Source organism: Mchenga conophoros, linkage group LG7, assembly GCF_057382185.1.
Source record: "Mchenga conophoros isolate Kocher_MC1m ecotype Shallow Benthic linkage group LG7, M_conophoros_male_GT1.1, whole genome shotgun sequence".
NCBI classification, from domain to species: Eukaryota; Metazoa; Chordata; class Actinopteri; order Cichliformes; family Cichlidae; genus Mchenga; species Mchenga conophoros.
The window spans coordinates 4,471,734-4,489,264 of NC_140532.1; the positions used below are offsets into that span (position 1 = coordinate 4,471,734).

The 17,531-nt window shown below is 45.6% G+C and overlaps 1 protein-coding gene across 1 annotated transcript; it reads right to left on the bottom strand.

Moving 5' to 3' along the window:
* Positions 1-931: 931 nt before the first annotated feature.
* On the bottom strand, positions 932-17,141 carry tshz3a (teashirt zinc finger homeobox 3a). The gene is made up of 2 exons (XM_085281636.1): positions 16,785-17,141; positions 932-5,122 (listed from the first exon to the last, which is right to left on the bottom strand). The coding sequence occupies exons 1-2, from the start codon at positions 16,822-16,824 to the stop codon at positions 1,806-1,808; spliced, it is 3,357 nt and encodes a 1,118-aa protein (XP_085137762.1). The 5' UTR covers positions 16,825-17,141; the 3' UTR covers positions 932-1,805.
* Between the last annotated feature and the right edge of the window lie 390 nt (positions 17,142-17,531).

Genomic DNA, 17,531 nt, shown 5'->3' on the forward strand with positions numbered 1-17,531 from the left:
GCCGTCGTCATAGTAACCATATAACTTCCCCAGCCCTGAGTCACTTAGTCAGTCAGTCATGACAAGCAAAGGTGGGAACATCAAACACAAAGAACATGATGTCCCCAGGCGTCATCGAGTAAGGCTAAGGTAGCTGGTCAAAAATTGAAAGAGTAAATATGACCGTTCGAGTGTGTGCGCGTGCGTGTGTGCGTGCGCCTCCATCACGCCTGCTGAAAAATATTAAAAAAACAAAAAAACAACACTCTCATTATATGGCACTGAGCCTGAATTGTGACTACTCTGATAGCATCAACACCTGCCAGTAATATTGTTAGATCCAAAAGCCTGCTTTGAGGGAATAGCACCTGTCTGTGCATTCTGCACCACTGTCAACTTGTCTCAGTGTGCGTATATAGGATCTGCTTTATTTTTTTCAAGGGACAGTCTTGGAGTCCAGGTGTGTGCCAGATCTGCTGTCTATGCCCAGGGCTCCTGATGGCATCCAAGCCCCCGTGGTAATCAGCCCACTCTGCCTGCTGTTGCAGCTCGCCTGCCTCCTCCTCCTCCTCCAGTGGCTCGTTTCAGAAACATCTGGTGGTTTACATGCAGCACACACCACCTGCCAGACGCCTTGCAGGCAGTGGCACCGCTTGCACCTCTACAGTCCGCTCCACAACAACGCAACAACATAGAAATCACCGCGAACGCTTGACAAATTGTAGTTGTGGAGACAACTGCACTGGAAAATGTTGAGTTTTAAAGTTCTGTTTAGTGTATCTGCAGATGTAGCCTGGTGAGCAGCTGATTTGTAAAGGCTTACTCAAAGTGGGACAAAAGAGGGGAGGGCTGAGGTTCTCTTTTTTCGGCAACATTCGGCCAATACTGTGATGTTTGTCTTCATTAAATCCACCCTGATCAACAAATATAAAAGAACACAATGTATTTTTGCAGCAATTAATTTGATTTAATCATAGAAGCACAAGGCATTAACATATCTGTATTGTTTTTTTTTTATTTTATCAAATAACATTTATAAAACTATTGTGCAAAACAGTGTCCTTTTTAATCTTCTTCAAAGGCTCTGCACCAGTGGATAGTCATAGTCCTCTTAAATTAGGAAATATAACAAGTATGCATAATTTAAACAGCAAATCATAAGCTTACACACTATATGTACATTTTTACACAGACCTGGATTTTAGTGCCCCTTAATCAGTGATAAAGAACAAGGCAGCTTTTACAATCAGCAAAAAACAAGACCACACAGAGAAAACTATAAAACAAGCAATGAACTTCTGCTGTTTGGCAGATTCTTTAAAGGAGCTTTCCCAGGCATTTGGCTGTTTTAATGTGTTGATGACCAGTTTGAAAGGGCATTTTAAAATCTAGACAGGATAGGACTGTACAAATGTAACAGTAAAACATGCAGTCTACCAGCAAATCGAAAGCAAACTCACAAAAATACAAAATAAATACAATAAAATTAGTACATTTCAAGTCAATAGTTGACTCTCGAGTCAAAAGATTCACCGAAATAATCGTGAAACAATCCGTCTCACAAACGTGAACACAGACTGAGGGAGCTGAATAGCTTTGACCTACAGTATATTTTAAAGTGAAATAAATGTCTTTTGAAATACAGAGAAATCAGAAATGTGTATAGGCTGAATAGATGTAAACACCTTGTGCTGAAATTTTTAACAGTAGTTCATGGCAACTTTGTGCATTACCACACTTTTCGAATATTTTGTTTTTCATTTTATCTTTTTTAACAGTCTGTCATTCTACATATGTTTTACAGTATTTCTACTGCTCAGAGGGATTTAACATTTCTCCGTCTCACACACGTATAGCAGATGGTCCTCTGGAGACTTCCCATGGCTCTTGCTGAGGTGAAGCTTGATGGCATGCTTAGTGGCAAACTTACGGACACAGAGCTGGCAGCGATAAACTCCCCCATTACTACTGCAGTCATCTTGCGACTGTGGAGGAAGAAAGGACTCCAGGGGCACTACTTTCTCAGTGAGAGTCTGAGAGTCCCTGACAGTCTGTTTGGGAGACAGTTTGGCCAGGTCCCTGATTCTGAACCCCAAGTGGGCTTCCAGGTGGCATACGTAAGCTGCTGGGGTTCGAATCTGCGAGGCACAGTCACTGCAGAAGAATATAGGTTGACCGGAATCTAGGTTCTTCAGGAACTTCGTTCTGCCCGTTCTCCGTAGCTGGTACTTCACGTTGGCCAGCCAGTGGCTGATGGTGGTCATGGAGAGACCCGTGAAACGAGATATGTGCATTCTTTCTTGTGGGCTGAGGTCATTAATGATATATTTCCCCTCTGACGTCTGCCTCAAGCTCGAGGCAAACTGGGCCTGCAGAAGAAGGAGGTGCTGTGGGTTCCAGTTGGAGTGACGACCCTTTCGTTTGTGGCCATGCAGGGACACGTCATCATCGTCGTGGGTAGAGCCCACAACTTCAGTTTTATCCGTCACACGTGGGCGTGACGCCGACTTTGTGACATGGTGGGACTGTGTAAGGTTTCTCAGCATGTCTGAGATATCCGACAATGCATTTTCGTGTAGAGGGCTGCTGGATGTGTATGGAGAGACCACTGTTAGCTTTGCAGGAGTAACAAGAGAGATGGGAGAGACTGAGGAGGCCGTGGATGAGGGCGTTAGAGGAGCTGAGTTTACAGAGTCCCCTCGATCGCTTTTCCCTTTTGTAAGGTCCATGGGTTGGTCATCATTTGGCTGGCAAAAGCTATTGTTATTAGCTACACTTTGCTTTTTGGTCTGTGATGGAGGAGCAGCCACAGCGGCCTTCTCAGCCATGCTCTGGCTGAGCCTAGAGAGGAGACTCAAGGGATCTTGGTTTGGCAAAGAGGGCTTGGCTGCTTTCCCCAAGTGAATGTTCATTACTGACTGAAGAGCACTTAGAGGGTTGACAAAGGGCTGCTCTGGAGGAGTGTGACCAGTGATAATGGCGGTGCTGCATCTCAGTGCAGAGGCAAGCGGGGATTTCACTGCTGCTTCTCTCTTGGGTTCGGTTGCTGGAGATGTTCTGTCACCATGGCTTCCCCTGTCGCTATTGGTTGGGGTAACTTCCCTCCATTCCCGAGGCGAGTCTGCCTCCCCTCCCTTGTGGGATTCTCCAGCCTCACTGCTGCAGGGGGAGAATTGGTTCTCCCTCTTTGGAGATAACTGCTTAACTCTTTGTTCTACTTTTGCTACTTTCTCAGTCACTTTTTTCACTAAGTCTTCCATTGCCTGAAAGTTGTTGCTGGGAAAAAGTGATGACTGACTAAGTGGTGGGGAAATGAGGGGCTGGTTCTTGGCAAGGCAGGACGGCACTCCATCGCCTCCATTGAACAAGAACTTCATTTGTGAATTCTTTTCCATGTTTCCTTGCTTAAGGGCACTGGGGAACTGGTAGGCAGCATGGATGCTAGGATAGCCTCCCCAGCTTGGATTGCCACTCTGTGCCTTATTGATGGCTGATGTCACAGTGTTTTCCAGTGATTTCAGAATATCCAATCCCCCTTTAGGGCTTTCCTTCAGGTCCTCTTCGGTAAGGTAGTTATATTTCGAAATGTCGTATTTTTCCTCCCTCTCAGTATCTTCCTCCTTACTAACAGTAACTGCAACTTGCTTTTCATTTCCTATTGCCTCCTGCTTAGTGCATTCCTCCTCAACCTCCTCTTTCTTGATCTCTTTGAGGGGAGGGGAGGTGGCCGGGGGAGTTGTGGTAAGTTGAGTTTGAAGAGGCGGAGGAGAGAAGGTAGAGGGTGCAAGAGGTACAGACTGGACCCTCTGTTCTGTAGGTGTGGTAACTCTCCCGGGATTGGGGGAGGTAGCCTCGGGAAGTATTTTGATTCTCTTTCCCACAGAGCTGGTCACCCTCAGGAAGTGTCCTGTCACCATCATGTGGGTCCTCAGCTCTTGGAGTGTATTATGGGAACTCCCACACTCCATGCACTTGAGGATCTGAAATTTGTTGGATTCAAATTGCCAAGCATAGCTAGCACCATTCTGGTGTCCATAGCGGTTATTTTGGGGAGTGTATGGGCTGGAGGAAGGTTTCTGTGAGGATTCACTAAGTTCTCCTTGTAGGTGTTTAGCTTTAGGGGTTCCTTCTCTAGAGCGCGGTGTAGCACTGAGGTCTAACCCCACAAGTCCCCGCTTCTTTGAAGACATGATTTTGGCTGCCACAGGGGCCATGGGCTCCTTCAAAGGCACTTTCTGGTAGTGTTTGGTCTTGATCATGTGGACACTGAGGTCCTGGAGGGATTCAAAGGAATGGCCACAATACATGCATTTCAAAACTTTCTGGGCATCCTCTTTTCCCTCCATCTCCAACAGGGACCGCTTACGTGGTTTAGACCAGCGCTTTGCGCCACTGCCTGCCTTGTCCTGGTTGTCATCACGGTAGTGGCCTGTATCATTCATGTGAACTGTCAGCTCCACCAGAGTGTCATAAGCAGCGCTACAGCCCTTACAACGGAATTTACTGGCCCCAGTAAAGATTGAGCCAAACAGCTTTGGGTTTTGCCTGTGGAGTTGGACTGTACTAAAGAGACTGGGCTCTGACTGAGCGGGGTGACGGCTCTGTGGAGGATGCTGCTGTAGTGTCTTTGCCACTGCAGTTTGGTGCCAGTCATAGCTACCACTGCTACAGCTACTACTGCTACTGGTGCTGTTACTGCGAGCTGGCTTCTCTGCAGAAGCCGAAGACTGCGCCGGTAGAGGTGTGGAATTAAAATTTAGTGGTGACCACAAGGGGCTGGTGAGAAAGCTGGAGTAGATAGCCTTCATTTGTTCTAACGTGTCCATGCCTATGGGAGGCGTCTTGCTGTCAGCATTTATAGATGCTGTGACAACGCTCCCCTCAACTTTTCTGGAGGGGCTCTCGAAGTCTGAAAGACGGTCACTAGTCTCACTCACATGTGACTCACTGTCCATCTCTTGTCCTGAGAGCTCTGTGGTCTCAGCTGATTCCTGGTCACATGGCTGCTCCTTGGCAGTCTCTACACTTTGCTCCACAAACTCATCTTTCATGGGAAGGTCGTCCTGAGGGGTTGAGGGCAGGTCGTCCGCTTCTGCTTCCTCATCCTCCACATGGTGCTCTGTCAGCTCGTCGGGAGAATAAGCTGCAAGGAGAACCAAGACAAAGAGAGAAGGAAAGAGATGAGTTAAATTGCAGGGAGTGAACACGCTATGTTAGAATAACTGGAGAAAAAGTTTCCCTGCTATGTGTGCCCGAGGACTCCCAGGGATAAATGAGCCATCTGTGTGGGAGCCTTTAAAGCTGAGCTGAGAAATTACAGTCATCCCATTTCACCTCATCAACCGTTGAGGTGTTATTTTCCTCTAGGCGAGCCTGTATTTATATACTACCCCAGCCACACGGAACTTATGCCTCCCCTCTTTTCACTCCTTCTATTGGAGGAAAACAAAAAAGAAATATCTTGGCAAAAACATAATGCACCATTTTATTTATCTCAGGGCGCAACAGCTTGAAATGAAAACTAAATCTGAAATTAATGAAGCCCAATCTCACTGTGGCATTCTCCTCTGGGGTAATAAATGAGTTGGATCAACCTCCATCTGTCAGTTAATATGTCTGACGCCTCTTCATCTGCCTCTTCTCTGATTACACACACATACATACTGACACACACGCACACAGGCAAAGAGCATGTCTTCAAGAATTTCAAGAAAGGGATGTCAAAATTTTGTTGATGAAATGCAGATATGTTGAATAGACACCACACAGTTTCATCTGCACTGAAGTAAGTTCACTAGTTTTTTTTGATACGACAGATAATCAGTACTCCTTGTTCAAACTATACACCTAAAGACCCAAAGAGTGTTAAATATCACATATAAGACATTTTTAAACAGACAAAGAATTCTATAATTAAAATCAAAGGAAGCGGGGATAAAGAGAACGAGGCGAGACTGAGGACAGCTGACACGACGGCGATGCATAAGTGACCTGTCACTTTGCATGGTGGCGTCTACAGCTCACACAGAGACCGATGAGTCTATGTGCGTTGGTGTGTGTGCACTGCATCCCCCATCCCTCCACACACACAACCACTATGTCTGTCGTGATGATGAGCCTACCCACCTAGCACCGACTGGCCCAGCACACGCCCCCTTTTCCGCAGTGTCACCGAGCCCCTGCTCCCTCGCTTCCTGACCACCTCACTCACAAAACCACTCAACTTAAGGAAAAACAAATACTCTCAGAAAATAGTGGATGGCCTGTGGACAGGTCTGAGGCCATTTGGACAATGTTGTAAACCAAGACAAATACTACGGCAAGAACCTTTAGGTATAGGCTAAACGGTTTGAGCAATCACGCACAGTCGAGTCTATGTGTGTGGACACAAACAGATACACACACACACACACACACACACACACACACACACACACACACGCTGTGACTAAATCCTTCATTCCCCCCCACCTCCCCATGCACTCACATCCAGTCTAAACAAAAATGTCATAGCTGAAATAACTCTCATTTCCAGTGCTAACAGCCAATCTCTAGGCAGCCATGCGGCTGGCGCTGGTCTGATTTGGGCCCTGGGGGCACAGTCAGCAGGCAGCCCAACTGAGAGGCCAGCCTAATGGAGACCTGGCAGGTGCGGCCCACTCTTCGTCCTCCCGGAGATTTGGTTTGTCACTGGGTATCCATTACCTGCCATTCTCCGCTGATAGGCCCCGACAGCCCTGATCAAAAGATGTCGTTGGGCCCCAGTCCGCTTGGCAGTCAGTGGCATGTCGTTTGTAAAAAGGGCCAAGCAGGGTGTAAATAAAATGACATGATCACTTCCCCGGCCCCTCATGTTCTGGACACAATTATGATAATGTGGACGTTGAAGGGGAGGGAGGGGTCTGGGAGGCTGGCGAAGTGGGTGAGGAGGTAAATTGCTCACCCTCAGGAAAACATGCAAGAGAGATATCTCTGTACAACCAGTGCTGAAGTGATTTCCACATCCTTCTTTTCTTTTGCTTTTGGAAGGTCATGTCTGATTCTAATTTAAACGACTAAAACCAGCCAGAATGAGGTAGTTACCACATTTGTGTATTGACTAGCTACATCTCTTGACTGAATCGTCATGTCGCCTTTCTCAGCCTTCAACACAAAAGCATTCCGAGCATTTCTTCGCATTGTCTCGATATTTCAACAAACTGTTGCTTGAATAAATTCTACATCTACATCACGCCATTGCATTTGTAAGCCTTGCCAGGTCCCTGTCCATTTCTTAACCTGGTAGTAAATGTTTTACATTTTGTACTAACAGAGCTCCAGTCCTATGGTTTATTGTTCATTTGTCATTAAGCCTAGAAAGCACTGAAAGGGGGAGTGAAGTCCAAAAGGACCGGCTATAAAAACCTATAGAGTCAAACCATGCTCCCAGGCAATTTAAAATGCAAAACAAAAACCATTATGTCTGAGCACTATCTGTTAATTTAATCCCCAATGACTGATAATCCATCACACAGGGCGACAACCACATCCAATTATTCTCCCTGCCTTGACTGACAACAGAGGTGATTTATCAAGCTAATAAAAGGTGATGGGAGTATAGAGGCTCCCTTAGAATAAATTATGAATATTATGAATACAACAATACTCCTGGATGCAGTCTTAACTAATATCTGAGCATATGGTGTAAGACCAATGTATGAATTTTCCTAGTGTGTGCGTTGGTGTGAGAAGCAGAGAGAAAAAAAAAAGGAGATTGCGTGTGTGTTCATGTAATGATAAACTGAGCTGAAGCCATGTGGGGGAAAGACAAGAATCATTAGGTTCTATGAATGATTCCTTTAGGGAGGGGAAATGGGGTGGAGGGGTTAAGAGGGGTAGGAGGTGCACATTCACACACTCAACATCTCAGTCACAGCTCACACAGAAATAGCAATAACGACTTCACACAAACACACAAACTGCAGAAAATCGAACTCTCGCAAGCCGAAACACACGTTTCACCTAATGTAAAAATACACGACCTCAAATACGCTCTCGCATAATTGCAAACACAACTACTCAGTCGGTTATGACACCCCCCACCCCCCCCTCAACAAACACAAACACACACTTGTACACGCATGTAGATGCAAGCGATGAGGAAAGACAGTGACATCTTGGCATGCAGGAGGCATTCCTGTGGAGTATCATTTTCATAAACATAAGGGCCGCAGACGAGGAGGGAGAGATCATCTGATAGAAATACTGCAGTGCTGCTCTGACGATCAGGAACAACAGAGAGGGCAGGGACAGGGGGGTGATTAAGCAGGAAGGTGCTGTGGCTGCCTCTAAAGCTGAGGCTTTAAGTGTCGCTTTCTGTCTGTCTCTTTCCTTCTGTCCTTTGGGTTTTTTCTCCTCAAGTGCAGTTGAAAACATTGTTTTTGATGCTACGCTTTAAACAGTTTTTGTATGCATAAGGAAAACACGGCGTATGTTCCTGAAAACCAAAAACTATGTAATTTTACATTTGCAAAAAGGAGAAACACTCAGTAGCCTGCATAATTACGTATTTATTAGCAAATGTAAATTTGCGGAACGCACAAATAGGTTTCCATCGAACTACAAATTCTTCTAGACCCCTTTCTTAAGTTACCCCCTTGATGACCAAAGGGAGTGTCTGTGGTCTGGTTTTCACAGCTGGGGAAACAGTCTGGGAGCCGGATCACACCCAACACAAGCAGGGTAAACAGGATGTGTCATTAAAATCTCTACCTGTGTCTGACCCTTATACTCAAATGACTGCCTCGTCAAGAACACAACCTTGCTAGAGGCATCGTAGGAAAGTCCTTTACGCGGTCATCATGAGCACAATATTTTATTTGTCGGGTTTTTCCGCACTAAAACAGGACACCGCCTGTATAACAGATGGCTGTAAATTGCAGAACAAAAGCACCGCATCTTCATTTCTTTTCCTAAAATTATTGTGCAAAACTACTGCTATTAGTAACAATCTGTAAAATGTTTTTTGCTACGCCACAAACTAATGTATTGCAGAGTGTAAATCCAGCGTGTACATTATATAGAATTACTTAGACAGAAAAGAGAAGTAAGACATATAATCTTTACATTCTTGGGAAAATAAAATGGAAATTAATACTGCCGAAGGAGCATTGTCTGTGTGGGTTTTATGGTTAGATCACCTTCAGTGCACAAAGACACAACCGGGATCCAGGGAGGGAGCAGGAAGGACGAGTGGTCTCTAATAGTTTACTGTAAAAGAAAAGTTCTGCAGTGGTAATCAAAAGGCTACAACAAAAGGCTAAAAGTAGCTTCCAGCACAAGAAAGTGAAGCTCTGCAAGGAGAGGGTTAATCTGTATGAAAACATGGCGTGTGTGTCTCGACATGTGTACAATATTTTAGCTGGAACTTGACATCCTTAAACCAACACGAGCCCTCAGCGGGGGGCTCTTACCAACAGGAAAAACCTCCAGCACATTAAAGAACAGGAAGTAACCTTCAAAAAACCCCTACAAACCACTGCTTCTTACTCAAGTTTTGCAGCGATCTAAACCTCTCTAATAGATTAGAATAATTTAGCCTAAAACAGCCCCATTCTGTCAAAATAGCAGCAGATCAGGAACATACCTAAAATGCCTTTCTCTTGTACACATTTGTCAAAGTAACACACTCAATCAAACTTAGTTCTCTTACTCTTTTCCCTTTGATCCTCACAAGCTGGCTGAAAGTCCCATGAGAAAAAAATGAAACAGGTGATGTGTGATTATTTTAAAAATTAACAAGCTCTGACATAAGTCGCTTTTTCAGATATGACCGCAGAAGACTGTCTTGTGCTGCTCTCTTTTTGTAGGTTTTTAATACATTGCTTTGCTGCCTCATTGTGCTTATACAAGCTATCGTGTTACAGACAATCGTGGATGTCTTTGTCATTTTTTATTTGTGTGTGTTCTCTACCCCCTGATGGCATTGTGAATACATTGTGTCCGCCGATTGTAGTGGAGGATGTGTGATATGGGAGATGGGAAAAACAGAGAGATCATTCTGGCCCCAGGCAAAGCTTAGGGCTGAACCTTGTCAATGCACATGGTAAGAGGAGGGAGAGAGAAAGTGAATAGAGTCAACCCTCAGCTGCTTGTTGTGTTATAACTGGACTTCAAAGCTGCCAGCTGCAAATACAGACCTGCAAGACCCGAAACTTCATCTAGTTTATCTAGAATAAGACAAACCACAAGCACACAAAGTCCTCCTGTTTCTTACTATAACCTCCATCTAATATTGAACACTATAAGTTAACCGAAGCCATAAAGTCCTATTTCAGAGCAATAGGTGATAAAATTTTACAGAAGAAAAAAAAAATACACACAAACTACTTCCACAGGCACGGAAATAAAAGGCAGTAATAAGGACTGAGGCTCCAGAGGAAGGTGATGTTCCAGTCTGATGTGCACATCAAGCCTGTCTCGTCTGATGATACGTAGTCAGTCAAACTTCCTTCAACTATTCCACATCTTCCCTCATTCTTTCCATCATTTTTTATATACGCCTTACTTGAGCAGCTCTCAAGCAAAGTTTCGTGAAGCAGAACTGCTGCTCAGTCCTACATTCCTTGAACTGTTTAGGCCTCATATAACAATGTTGTTAAAAAGTCACTGGGCTGTGTGAATGGGGCAAAACAGAAAGACAGCAGCCTGAAAGCCGGACTAAAGCTAAACTAAGGATATGAAGCCAGCTTCAAATACTGGGACTATTTTAGTTTAGACTTTCTGACATTCTAGTTTGCGCAATCTGAAATACTTTCTAGTGGGGGCATGCATATGTGCACCTGAACCTGTAGCAAACATAAACACAATTATCTGTAAATGTAATTCCATGCACCAGGACTCGTGCCTATAAGTCATTCATGTCGTTGCATTGCAAGACAGCATGCAGTAAAACCGCATTAGTACAGTAGATCAAAGCCGTAACAGTTTGCAATGGCTAGCTTAGTTAATCATTTTGATGTTCATATTTATTTTCAGCTCCTAGTGTTTTCATAACTGGATTAAACTGGACTGGTCCAATCTGCCCTCATTTTCTGTGCTACGTGAAGTAAGTTGTCACTCTCAAAGTGATATCGTGGCGCTGCCACAGCAAGGGAGACAAGTATGTAGGGTTTTTTTTCTCATTACAAGTAGCTTGAGTAAAATATTTACACGACTGGACAGAAAAAAAACTGACTGACTGAGATCCAGTTATTTTAGTCAAAATGAAGACCCAAAGAGTGCGAGCCTAAACCACAGGACAGCCTCTGGGGTTGCCTTTTTTTTTGTTTTTGATGTTAAAAGTCGAAACTTTGGGTCAGAGCACAAGGTGAAGGGTAAAAAATCAGGCCTGGGGAGTGGGATGACCGAACCCCTCTCAAAACACACAGCTGCTGCCGTGATCGCCTAGCAACGAGGAGGTGATGGACGCAGCCCGAAGATGGATGGCCACCATAAATCACAGGAGTGTGTAGGAGGAGGAGGTAGGACACAGAGAGAAGGCAACATGAAGAGGACAAAAACAAAAATGTGTTTTCCAGTTTTCTGCCGCAGCAGCACCAGCAGAGCTGGCTCCACTTTTCACGATTGTTGGGGAATGATGTGGGTCTGGGGACTCTTCTGGGCAAAACTAAATGGAAATTTCTGGGTAATCATTACACTGGGTTATAAAGGATCCAATGGATTGCTGTATAAGGCATAATTGCAATAAACTCTATAGTGGCTTCTACCTGCCCTTTTACGTCTGGAGAGTTTTTTGCGATTCAACTAACTTTTTTAAAGATGATAAAAATGACAGACTATACCTTTCATAAAGCAACCCTTCAGGCAAGGCAATCTGGGTAGTGTAGTTGCGGGATAAACATCCCTGGGCTATCTGATTATGGCTTACTGCAGCGGCACTGGTGTCTAGTAACACTCAGAGAGAGCGCTCAGCCATCCATCACGCAGTGAGTGTCTGTCTAAGGCTTTCCACCCTGCTTCTTCTCGTCCTGGCTCTCCAGTTACAGCCATACACGGCCGGCCTAAATAATATTCTTCATGATAAATGGCACTATAAGCCTGGTATCCATCATTAATCTGATTTTTAAAGAAGCATCCATCTTGGAGAGAGCCTGTTAGGGCCACGGGAGAGCAGAGCAGCTCGGGTTCATTTAAAGGCCAGGCTGCTGCATGAGTGATACCTGTCAGCCCTGTTCATCAGGGAGCAGCACACACACTCACGCAGCATTAAACACTGGCGCCATATGGCCACATCTGCGCACAGACACACACACACCTCTACAATGCCTCCAAGCGTCCTCGTTGTGCATATATTATGAGTAAACAACGCTAACACACTTGTCGGACTTGTATACTCACAAAGCATATTTCTCCCCTTCATTCGACATCCAGAGATGTGTCATGGAAGAACATTCTGTCACTCATCAAAACACAACTCGGTGTAACTCAATCCTCTCTGTCATCTCGAAAAAATCTCCCCTCCCAAACGCTTCTCCTTAAGGGTTTCAGGAAATCTCACTCGCCCCTGGAAAAACTCTCCCAAACTCATACACAAACAACTGTTTTTTGTGTGAAACTCTGCTGACTTTACACCTCATACTATGTCTCTTTGTTTCTCTCAGTGCAATCTCTGTCTTGTTTTCCCCTCTTTCACTCTCTCTTTCTCTCTGCCCCCTATCCACCTCCCTTCTCTGTGTGTCTGGTAAAGCCCGTTTGATAAATGACACACGTCAGCGTGTCAGAAGCGAAGGGTGGGTCAGTGATAAATGACTCTGTTGAAAAGGAAATCGGCTCTCTGGCATGGCTTGGCTATTCTCCTCCTGGATTGGGTTTCAGGACCCCTGAAGACCGGAGCAGCTCAGTTTCCCTGAAAACAGCACACATCCCACCAGGCTCTAACACTCTCTAACGCTCTCTACCTCTGGGAGGGGTGGGAGGGTGGTGGGTTTGGAAGGATCCAGCCTGTCCCAATTGTCGCCACAGTGCAGCTGCATCTATCACAACAGCAGTGGGACTATTTTTACAAAGCCTCCGACTCGGTGCCCAGACAGCAGTCTCAGCTGAAAACCTCGGCTGAAAGCACACTGAAAGCTGAAAGGGAAGAGTGTATGGCTAACGGTTTTCTATTTGTGACACTACTACAGCACTTACACTCTTCTTTTGCTCTCAGAGCCCAACCCAATGGGTTGACGTCTGCCAAGTGCGTGTTAAAAAGGAGAGAAGGCCCATTTCAGCGCCCTCGCTCTTCTTCTCGTCATCCCGCCCCCCCCTACCCCTCCACCACCCACCCCCATCACCACCACCAGCTCCTCCTCCCCTTCCTCCCCCTTCTGCCCTCGTTCTCTTCTCTTACACTATCTCTTTCAGTCACTTGCTGGCAGGGTGGCACTGTTATCATTACACAGGCAGGATTTATGGAGTCAAGGCCTATGGCAAAAACAAAAAGGCGTCTGTCAATACCTGTGGGAAACATTCTGTCAGCCTTCCTCCTCCTCCTTTCCCTGGTGCTCACAGCCTCATTAGGTATGCACTTATCAGACACATAGATCACAGACGTGACTCAACCTCACCGGAATCCAGCCACAGGACTTTCATTAGCAACGGGCCCAGCAAGGCCAAAACACTTGCCTTGCTCACACCTGCAGACAACAGCAGCTGAGGAGACGTATTGTTGTTGTTGAACCTCGCTAGCGCTGTCACTGCGTTTGTCGGTTGGACAATTAAGTCCAAACTTGCGGTCCCCTGCTGCTTCCAAAAGGGCGTGCTTTTCACACATAAACAACAGGAAGGCAGACAGATATAAAAGCGTACTTAATTTCACTTGGTGCTTTTACAACCCATTCAGAACATATGGGTGTGCGTCTGCAATGTGTGCTGTAAACGCTTGTATCTTTACTGGTGTCAACACTCTGTGTTTGTTGTTTCTTAGCTGGCACACACGCAACTGATTTGCTAAGAAAGAGGTGGGAAGAGAAGAAAAAGAGGAGACTTCTTAGGCCTGAAGGGTTCAGAGAATTACAACCTGACCGCAGCAGGTGGTTTGTAATTATCATTCCCGTCCATAGTATCAGTAAGTCAAACCACGTACACATTCAAACCCAACAAATTCAAAGGTAGATGCCCACTTATTTAAGTGTATACTCACTCACCCGCTCGTAGACAAACATAAGTGATGGCTGCCAGTTTGGCAGCTGTACTCCTGACCCTGCAGAAAGAAGAAACTGTTGCTGTGGAGTCCTGTCCAAATCAGACCGACTTCCCCACCCTTCTCCATCTACATCACACCCTCTCTCAGACTAACTCTTACACAAACGAGCAAAGCACAGCGTTTTGAGAATGAAAAGGGCAGGATGGATTTCGCTGTGGTGGTGTGACAATGCACTGACACGAGCTGCAAACAGCTGCGTCTTCGCCCTCATGTTGTAAAGCCTATGTCGACTTCCTGTTAAGTCGACGGAGTATTTCAACTTTCTGAAGCCATTTCAACAGCTTCGGGACCCCGAGCTGGTGGCAAATTCACGAAGGGCTCTACATTTCCACAGCCGGGAAAGTCTCGCTCTCTCATGTTTGCTCGCCTGTTTATGTGGCCAGCTGCCCTTGGCTGTTAAGAGCACTCAGACCTGACCCAGGTACGCAGGCCCATTTGTCACCTGCAGCAGAAAATTGAGTTACAGCACAACCAAAGGCGAGCGGCTCTGTGTAATATCAAGTTGATTACATCAAAGTGGTGGCAAACCTCATTGGGCTGGGCACCCCGAGCTTGTCATCTCCAATCACAGGGCCTGTCAGGACTCCATCAGCCTCACGGCTAATTGGACCAACGCTAATGAAGCAGGCAAAACAAGTTTTCTACTGTGGAGAGAGAAACCCTCTCAGACAGGAAAGAAAGAGAGGGAGAAGCCGAGAGTGTGTTTGAGAGACAATGAGAGAGAGCAAAGCAGGGTGGTGTGTGCGTGTATATGTGTGTGTAAGGTGGAGTGGGGGGGTAGATTTTTCATGCAAGTCTCAAGGTTGCAGTGGGCTGACTCTCCCCCTAAGTCCCTAATCAAGGCCCATCATCTGTCATCCTTTTCTTTGCTCTCTCTATCACCATGCTCTGTGCTGCAATCAATTCATCATCACCCTTTGTGTGCCACTGAACAGTTGACAACTTTATAACTTGCAGCTGCACGGGTTGACTGACAGGGGTGGAAGGGGAGCATGAAAAAATGAAGAAATGAATAGATGAATGAATGAACAAAGAAGCCTGGTTTCAGGGAGAAAAAGTTGTTTTCTAAAAACACAAAACGATCTATATTACAGCCTTTTATTCCCTTTCGTCAACAGAGAAACAGCAGTGTAGCAGGGAAGAGAGAGGAGAGGAGAGGAGGAGATGAAAAAAGAAAAACATCCTTCTCACTGATCTGAAATCAGAAAGCTTTCAGTCATTCTTTATGTGCTCCCCGCGGCCACTCAGAGCCAGTGAGCATGTACATTAGGCTGGGGCATTTTGATGAAATAAAAGCCCAGGCCAGCTTATGGCTAAACAGAATGGGAGCACTCACTCAGCTTGTCTCTGATTGACCATTAAAGCCATTGATGAATGGGCCTGTCAGGGGAGAGACAATTAAATCAAACATGAAACAAAGCCGTTGTGACGGCCCGGTCTGACAGAGCAAACCCATTCCTCCCCTCCATTACATAGCACACGGCTCCTTTTACAACCCCTAACCCACTCCTCCCGCCTCCTTCACCCACTGTATGTGTGTAACTGTGTCTGCCTATGTGTGTTCAAAGTGAAGAAGTGAGCATGTGCACATGGAAGTGTGATGTTCTCTGCTGGAAGTATGTGTCTGCTTGTGTGTGTGTGATGTCTCACTGTGAAACCACTTTGTCCCCCCCTTCCTTCACTTTTTCGTGAGTCACTTGACCATCACGGTAATAGAAACTGTGTGTGTGTGTGTGTGTGTGTGTGTGTGTGTGTGTGTGTGTGTGTGTGAGAGAGAGAGAGAGAGAGAGAGAGAGAGAGAGAGAGAGAGAGAGAGAGAGAGAGAGAGAGTGAGAGCCAGTGTAAAAAAGTACACAGGGCCTTTCAAAGTGGTTTAAACGTGACGTCAGGGGCCTGCAGCACATGGTGGGAAGTGATTTTCTGATGCAAATCGGGAAGGATCAGATCAAAGCCGCATGACAGCCAATCAATCAACCGTCAAATCAGACATGGCAACTGTCGATTATGGCTCCTTCCAGCCCACGAAACCCCATTGTGTGCTCTCAAATTGTTTATCTTATCCCAAGAAAAGAAATACCTCAGAGGTAGAGTTTTTTTTCGCTTGTGCAAATAAGTTAAGCGCTGTGATCAAATGCGCACAAAGCCCTTACGCTCTTATGGCACGCCTCGGGCACTCGTTAAGAAAACGCCGCTTATTTCCAGAGGTTTTACGCTTAAAGATCCAGTTTATATTACATCTCGATGCGGTAAACTATCATGGATTCAAGTTTGGAAAAATAGGAAGCGAAAGTTTACAGCAGCCGACTCATCCGACCGGGGCACACCAGCCACTCTAAGCGAGAGCGAAAACGCAGAATGTTGTATATAAACTATACATCAGCTTTATATTGGTAATAGTTTCTATTAGGTCTCACAAGAGTAGCCAAGAGTGACAAAGCGCATCGTTGGAGAGAGGGGAAAAAACCCCGAAGTGAAAACGGAAATGCGGTGACTGGAAAGTGAGCTTTACAAAACAAATGAACCGCAGCTTTGCCACCGTGAGCCTTATTTTACGCATATAGTATTTGGCTCCACATACCTGCTGCGCGCTTCGGCGCTTCTTGTTTCCTCCGTGGCATTGTGTTTTTTAATCTGTGGGGATTTCCGTGAGAAGTCTTCTTTTTATTTCATATAGCTGCCCCCTCGCCGTATCCGGGAAGATCCACCTCTACTCAAAAAAGATTCACGCCTTCGTGTAGTAGACTGCACAACATCGGGGAGTCCGATGAAAAGAAAAACTAAAAACCATCGTCACTGGAATAAGGGCATGCACTGAGAAGTCAGCGGGAAAATACATAAACAAGGTGAGGGAGCATATTTTTGTTTTGGTGTGATCGCGTTAAGAATGTCAGCGGTGATAGCCAGCGTCCACCTCGGCTGCCTGGTCTGGCAACAGGCAAAGTTGAGGGATAAGAGAGATGATCGCGTCACTCACAGCAGGAGAATGGGCAAACCCACCGCTCCGTTAACTCTTTACTTCTCAGAGAGGGGCGGACACCACACACGAGTGTCCTCCTACCTCTGGTTTTCAGGCAAGTCAGAGGTTATTACACGCAGGCGGCTGATTATTACAAGCCACAAAACCACAGCTATCATAATGATTCCAGTAATACCACTAGGCACGTCAGTCTAACGAATAATCATAGAATGTAACGTTTATCACACGTTGTGACTTTGCTTTATTTACTAAAAGAACACATTTCCCCCGTTGTTTACTTACGTAACTATAATTTTCTTGCCACATAGATGCAATGTGTCTGTTACATTGTAAATCATTAATCTATAT